Source organism: Pundamilia nyererei, unplaced genomic scaffold, assembly GCF_000239375.1.
Source record: "Pundamilia nyererei isolate P.nyererei 1_Seehausen unplaced genomic scaffold, PunNye1.0 scaffold00014, whole genome shotgun sequence".
Classification (NCBI taxonomy): domain Eukaryota; kingdom Metazoa; phylum Chordata; class Actinopteri; order Cichliformes; family Cichlidae; genus Pundamilia; species Pundamilia nyererei.
In genome coordinates, this window is record NW_005187415.1 from 1599928 (window position 1) to 1607328 (window position 7401).

Below are 7401 nucleotides of genomic sequence, written 5' to 3' on the forward strand. Positions count from 1 at the left end.
GAAGTAACTGAGTTACTTTTGATAGAAGTAACTAGTAATGTAACTAAGTTACTAATTTAAAGTAACTTACCCAACACTGCTGTTTTACTCAGTGTAAGGTTTACACACTAAAACTCCAAAATCTACTTGGTTATGTTGCATTTAAATGTGATCCCAGGGGTCGTTTTTTTAACCATGTGTATTTGAGCAAGCAATTTCTAACTATTAGATACCACAGGCTTATTTTTAAAAAATATATTTGATGCCCTTGGAAAAGGAACGAACTTGCATTGCAGGAATAAAACAGTTGTTTACCATAATCACCAGTCTCCTAACTCTGGGACTGTAAGAATTTACACCAGAATAAACAATAATGTATGCAATAGTTTCTGAGATACTTTAATCTGGACTAAAGTGGTGGAAACGCTGCAGCAGGCCTGATACTTATAAATTCCTATCCAGCTTATTATTTTAAGTAAAGGACAACAATTTACAAATTATTTCAGAAAAATGAATCATGAATGAATCAGTGCTTTACATTTATAGCATATTTAAGAAGTCACTGGAGAAACACAAGGCTGTTTTCTATTTTCCTTCCATGTGGGCTACTGTTACGCAGAATCAGACCCTATTCAACTCCCACACTCCTATATTTAACTGGAACACAAGTAACACAGCATCAGTGCCCAGCACATTCACAGAATAGCTCTCCATGTTTAGACAAATCCAAACGGGCACATTTCCGCGACACCTTAAAAAGATAAATTTGGTAATGGTGGTAGTGGTGGTGGCGGTGCTGTGACTGTGTCTAAATCTAGAAAAAAACAGAAATAGAAATGAAACTGAGCTTTATAACCATACCGCCTTCCCCTGTCCCTTTCTCCCCTCAGGCTCTATGACGTGACAAGAGTCCCCCTCGACACTCTTGCACTATGGAAAGCATTGATGACCCCTTGACAGACAGCCAATTTCCAGCTACCACCACCACCACCATTACAACAGCTCCGCCCTTACCTTGGCCTCAAAGGCAGGAAGCAACACAAGCAGCTACAGAGCACCAAGAGCCTTGTGAAGGCAGTAAGGTACAAGACAAATCCCTTGAATTAGAATCAAGAAATCCTTAAATGTATGACTAGAGCCTGACTGATATAGGATTTTTGAGACCGATACTGAGACTTGGTGATTAGAAAAAAGATAAAGATCTGATATACTCGTTTATATTTTCATCTTTTTTTCCACATTCACATCATTAAATATAAACAGACACACATATATACACACATTTGTCATATATTTGGTACAGTTATTTATGAGTCCTTAATAAAAATAAAAACTATTATTAGCTGTGCATATTCGATTGAGGAGATTTCTTAAATCAGATGGCCTTCTTAGTCCAACCCCATACTGAATGTGTCTCATCCCAGAGTCAAAGTGAGGATCTAATGTGTACAAGCTTAAATATATATCATTTGTACATTATAACTGCCCAATCAACAGCTACAAATGCCGATACCAACGTATCGGCAAATAAAAATATCGGCCGATGTGTCAGTCCTGCTGATATATCTGTCGGGCTCTGTTTTATAACATCTTGTAATGAAGGTAACTTTCCACATGACCTTACAGAGGAGACTGATCTTGCCTGTTGCTCACGGTCAAATGTCTTAAAAGTGTATGAAAGTCATTACAACCAACATTATGAACTCATTACAACACTAAGACCGCATCTTTCAGCTTTAGCAGAACACACAAACAGCAGGAAGCATAGACTCTCATAAATCCTGATACAATTTAAGCGAGCGTCTGCTTGTTTGATATCCTTGTTTGGCTTATGTATTTTACCATAAGCTGACAATTTCCCTGGTGTGTGTTTAACCAGAGAAAATCCATGTGTGCAGCAAACCCCCCTCAGTGTATTCTCAGCCTGCTTTATTGGCATGCCTTGTATATTGTTTTAAAGTCTTGTGTCAGATGGTGGCTGTGCACTTAAATAAAACAAGGCGCCAGACAGACTCTGATATTAATAAATAGTGATCGGGAAATAGAGAGTGGCCATGTAATAAATTTAAGGTACAGCAATATAAAAAAGGGATAAGGCCAAAGTCATAAAAACGGCCACTTTTGTGGAGTCTTTGAGAAACAGGCTCTTCTTTTGGTCAATACTGTCAGTGTTTATGGCCCATGCTATAATTTGCTTTTGAGGGAAAATGTGATCCTGCTGCTTTTCACTCCAGACAGCAAGTCTTCAGTAGATTTGGAGCTATAAATAGAAAAGGGGTGGAATGTGTGTGGTGAACTTGGGTCTCTGCACAGTGCATCAAAGAGATTATTGTCTATTTACTCACAGAAGAGGCCATCTGAGATTGGATTTAAACATTTGATCCTTTAATATATATTCTGAAGGAAGGCGATTCTGCATTGCCTGCAAGCAGCTGATCTCACACAGAGCCACGCAACGCAGTAGCTTTACGATTGAAGATAGTATTGAAGAACACGTTGGCAACATTGTCACCAGCCTGATGCCACCGTGGTTAAGTCTGTTCTAATACTCCACTCTTGAGCATTAAGTTCTGATCATATTGTAGAATGCAGATAGTGAACTGTGTTTGCTTTGATGTTCTGAAGAAATGCTGTATGAAAGGGCTGATAATGACATAACACATAGCTTTGAACTCTTTCCTAATGTGGAATGGGGCCTAGTGTCTGGAGGCGCATGCATACATGTTCATGTATTTTGATCTCAGCATCTGCTTCAGGCATTATCCAACTTCACAGCATGTAATGAGCGATTTCCCATCCCTTATTAACCTGTGGATCATTCCTAGCCAACAAGTTCACTTATGAATATTCATCTGGAATCATGTTGTGCCGCTCGCCTGCTAAAATCTGAAGAGAGAGCGCGGGCTCAGCTGCACAAGACTTAACGTTAAAGGGTGAGCGCAGAGACGAGCGTTAGAAACGAGCAGGAGATCCAAAAGCAGATGCACTGTGGAACGAGCTGAACGGGAGGGCTTCAGCAAAGCTTCCGGCGAATGTACAAAAACACATCAATTAATCCGCTGGGTCCTCTTGAGATTTTGCATTATTCCCAGCAAACAGTGCCTCGATGAAGAGTGCGGATAGGCAAAGTGGATCAATTTTCTTTCATGCGCACCCACCGACTTGTTCCCTCGTGGGTCACATGGCCGTGACATTTCGAGGAAAGTCAGACAGAGAAGAAATGTCAAGCCAGGGCCGTATGTCCAGGTGCATTCGCTTTCAATACTTCCAACTCGCGAAAATGCTTTTATTTAGAGCAGTGCGACGCAAACGAAAGCCACTGCCACATGTATGCACATTCTCATTTTTGTTGCATTAAAGTGCTTCAGCTGTGGCCTCGAGACAGGAAGCAGTCTGTACCGTCCCTGAAATCAAATGTTTTCCGCATCCTCGATCAAAAGCTGCCGGGCGCGTATCGATAAGTATCGAGTGGTTTGTCTGCTTGCTCCATAAGAAGAGAAATGCTGCACAAATTACACATTAACACAGATGGATTCAGTGCACGATGCTCCCTTCTGTTACTATGACACCCCCAGCAGTTATCAGTCTCAATCGAAAGTCCAATTCTCGCTCTTACTCGAAGAGCAAGGCCACCGTCCTAAACGTTTGCCCGGCATGTTCAATAGCCAGAGAACCGCTGCATAATGTTTCCCTCTACTCTGCACCAGAGTGTAAAGTATTTGCTCGCTGTCTGCGTAGCTGCTTCCTGATAAACTCTAAGTAATAATCACCCAAGGCCTGTGAATGTTATTCACGGGGCAGATTCATCTCATATTCGTCTGACATTCGCTGCTGTTTTTAAATGGGAAGGCTTGCGTTTCCCTGAGACGAGATTTGCGCGGGAGATTTATGAGAAGCCGTTCGCAACAGTGTGGCTGTGAAAGAAAAAGAGGGAGCAAAAAACAAAACAAAACATAAAGACGATATTAAAAAACAAAAATCCACCATGGTAGACACACACTATGTGGCTTGAATAAAACAAGACCGTGTCTATATGCTGTGTCTGCTTGAAATCACTTGCATTGTATTTCTTTTCTTCCACATCTTTGTGCGACTAATTTATCCTCCTTCCATTTTACCTGTGGCTTCTTACTACTGAGCTGTAGTCTCTGTGTGCCCTCTAGGAGGCACAGAGAGAAACTGTGCTTATTATGCTAGGATTAAACACCTGTTTTGGCCAGGCATCACAGTCAAGCAGTTAGCAAAGTCATGGCCCTGCTTTAACCAAGTAAACCTTTGGGTCATTCCATGCCCAGCTCCAACAAAACCACGACATTATCTCCATTAAAGCCCGAGCTCACTGAGATGTTTATTATTCCCAGAGCATAAGACATTGTCATCTGTGATACATGCTAGAACCCCGTTCAACACCTGCCCCTTTCATGGTAATTTGCACCCTGTGAAATCATCAAGAGTTCATTATTATGAATTAAGCTTCAGCGGCAATGTCTTGGAAGGCATCAGCACCTCTATCAAGTTGGCTGTGTGACTGGCGGGGGCCAGATGGTGAGGAGGCTCCGAGATTTGTCTTTCTGCTGCTAGATTAATTGTTTTTCAGTGTCTGCACTGTGAGACTTGTTTTGTTACTGGGTTATATCCCCTGAAGAGTTCTAAATATTTGACTCGTAAAGCTCACATACAATCCTGTAATTAACATCTAAGTCTGGCATGGAGCAATAGTCATGTGTGATGCTTATGTCAACACAATGGCTGCAAAAAAATATTTTTTTTCTTTAGGAGAATAGACTGGCATACTGAGAATGATCCCTATCAGCTTTGCTGCTGAAATTTCAGTGAGATGCCACTCTCGTATGGTTTTGTTAAAGGGTGCTTCAAGAGTAGCCACTTAGCGTTGTTTTATTTTTAACATTATGGAAGAGAAGGAAAGGAACAGTTTGCTCTGCTCTGTTTTTCGAATGGACCAAATGTAAGCCTTGCTAGCTTATCTTAGAAAGAAAACAATTATGTCAAATGTCCCTAAAGATCACCATAATAATGAAATAGCTCCAAATGGTAGAATGCCATTTTTATATATTTATTAATTAATGAGCTTTTGAGATGTTTGTATGTGACCGTTAATATTTGGAAACTGCAAGGCTAATCATTTAATTCTGCGTAGTCTTTTTGATAAGCTGAATTAATCGTAAACCAAGCTAGAGCCCTTATTTCTCCATATTTTACTCCCAAAGAAACAAACTTTCTTGTGATTTTTGAAAGTGGTCTCGAGCAATAGTTCTCCAGCATTTCTGAAGGATTTTCTTTGGATATTGGCTGCTTTTTAAGACATTTTCAGCCCAGCCCTTGGACCTGACCATTTTCAAAGGAATGTTTTTTGTTTTTCCAACTTAAGAAAATTCCACAAGAACCAGACTCTTTTCAGCATGAATACGATCACAAAGACACAGACCATGCAAGAAGCCATACCTGGATAGAACAGCATGCAATAGAACGCCATCAGTCATGAATTGGCCTCCCTAGAGCCCAGACCTCAAAATTACTGAAGTAGTTTGGGATCATTTTCATAGGAACAAAAGGCAGCCAACATCCAGAGAAAACCTTTGAATGTCCTTCAAGAATCCTGGAGAACTATTCCTGAAAACTATTTAAAGAATTGACAAGGAAGCTTGCATAAGAGCACTCAGGTTGAAGAATAAAGAGGGTCATACCAAATATTGACTTTTAAGATTGCAGAGTTTTGACTTTGAAGACAGTATTTCCATGTTTGTCTGCACATGTTTTCCTAGCAAAATATATAGAATTAAGATCTGACTTAAGACTTGTGCACAGTACTCTATATACACAAGTATTATCAGTCTTGTCATGCAACTCTTGGCAAACAAGTGAATAAGCAGATTGCAAACTTTAATATGAGATGACGGTGCTTATTTGAATGAAAAAGAACATTCCTGTTGCAAATAAAAAGCCAACGTCACATATGTGAATTGTATTTAAAAAGACAATATATTTTCTGTCATTTTCTTTCTGCTGGCTATAGAAGTGAAAATATTTGAGCCAAAATGTTTTTGATACAACACATCCTCAGACATTTCTCTGTGGAGCTGAGCATGACTGTGACTGAGTGCTAAAACAGTTCTCTCATGTTTGCTTTGTTCTTGTTGATTCACAGGTCTCGTAACACAGCCAGAGACGGGAAAACCAGGGAGTGATTGTTTGAGGGAGTCATCTCTCCCTATGACACTGGGCAAACTTACTATAAAACACTTCCTGTTTCCTGTGACTGGCCACCGCGGGTTTCTGACTGCTCCCTCCTGCTATCTGTCGTTGGGTCAACACGTTGTATCCACCTCCTCTCCACTGTTATCTGCCTGCTCTGTGAATTTAGCAGCACATACTCATGCCACGGAGGTTCGGACACCTTAAAATCCCATGAATGTTTTTTTTTTTTTGCCTCACTGGAAGTCCACTGTTTGGAGCTGCTAACTGCTTTTAATACGGGATTTCCCACATCTCTCTCCTAGACTCTAGTGCAGGAGTTCCAGGGCGAAGACGGGGTCATTACAGAACACAATGTGACGCTTCTCAGACCAGCTCGCGAGGCCGTAAAAACCGAACCGAGCGCACTCTGCTGTGAATAGGCCTTCTGCTGGAGTAAACCTCCCATATTTTTATAGACCAAAGAGCAAAACAACAAATATGATCATTATGACAGAGAGGACCATCTGGCAAAGACACACGGAAACGTTGTTAACATGCTTCGAGTGTCGCCACCGACCAACGACTGCCCCCACAGAGACTCGGTGCACAAACGAACCTTTGCAGCCGGCGGCGTATGTGCCGAACACAATCAAAGGAGTACTTTTCAAACTTTACGGACATTTTTTCGCAGACTAAGCTCACCACTGTATTTTGGAACTGGAGATATAGGTACTACATACGTATAACTGTGTATCAAAAAAAAAAAAAAAAAACCAACAAAAAAAACAGAAAAAAAAATCTGATTTGCATTTTTCAGTAGCTACAGTTGGGACAGCTTACAGGAAGAATTGTCGTGTTGATCATGGATACGGAGTGCAAATCATTACCAGAGAAATGATAATTATCTACAGAGAGTATTAAATGCTGTTAAGTCTGAAAAGAAGGCGTAAAGAAAAGTCATTAAATGTATTTTGAAAGGCCCTAAAAAGTTATATATTTAACAGTTTTATATGTTGTACCTTTGTAGAGAAGCTTATTGGACTTAAAATGTGATCACAATGGCAGTTTAGTAGGATGTGAACAAATGCTGTTGTTCTCATTACTGCTGGCTCGTAGTCCCAGGTTTTCTGTTCACACCTCAGTAGCCGCTTTCTTTTCATGATCATCTACAAGTCACTGTCTATCCGAACCATTAATGAAAAAAAAGGAAAGTGACACAATTTATTA

At 40.5% G+C, this 7401-nt stretch overlaps 1 protein-coding gene across 3 annotated transcripts in view; it reads left to right on the top strand.

Annotated features, from left to right (window-relative positions):
* The window catches only part of tafa5 (TAFA chemokine like family member 5), a 170178-nt gene extending 163231 nt beyond the window's left edge, over positions 1 to 6947 (top strand). For 2 of the 3 annotated variants that reach the window (XM_005725118.1, XM_005725120.1), the window contains exons 4-5: positions 870 to 1061; positions 6146 to 6947. In XM_005725118.1, the coding sequence (XP_005725175.1) occupies positions 870 to 878 (9 nt within the window). In that variant the 3' untranslated portion in view covers positions 879 to 1061; positions 6146 to 6947. The remainder of the gene's footprint in view (positions 1 to 869; positions 1062 to 6145) is intronic. The other variant, XM_005725119.1, reaches the window with a different exon arrangement.
* Positions 6948 to 7401: the final 454 nt, after the last annotated feature.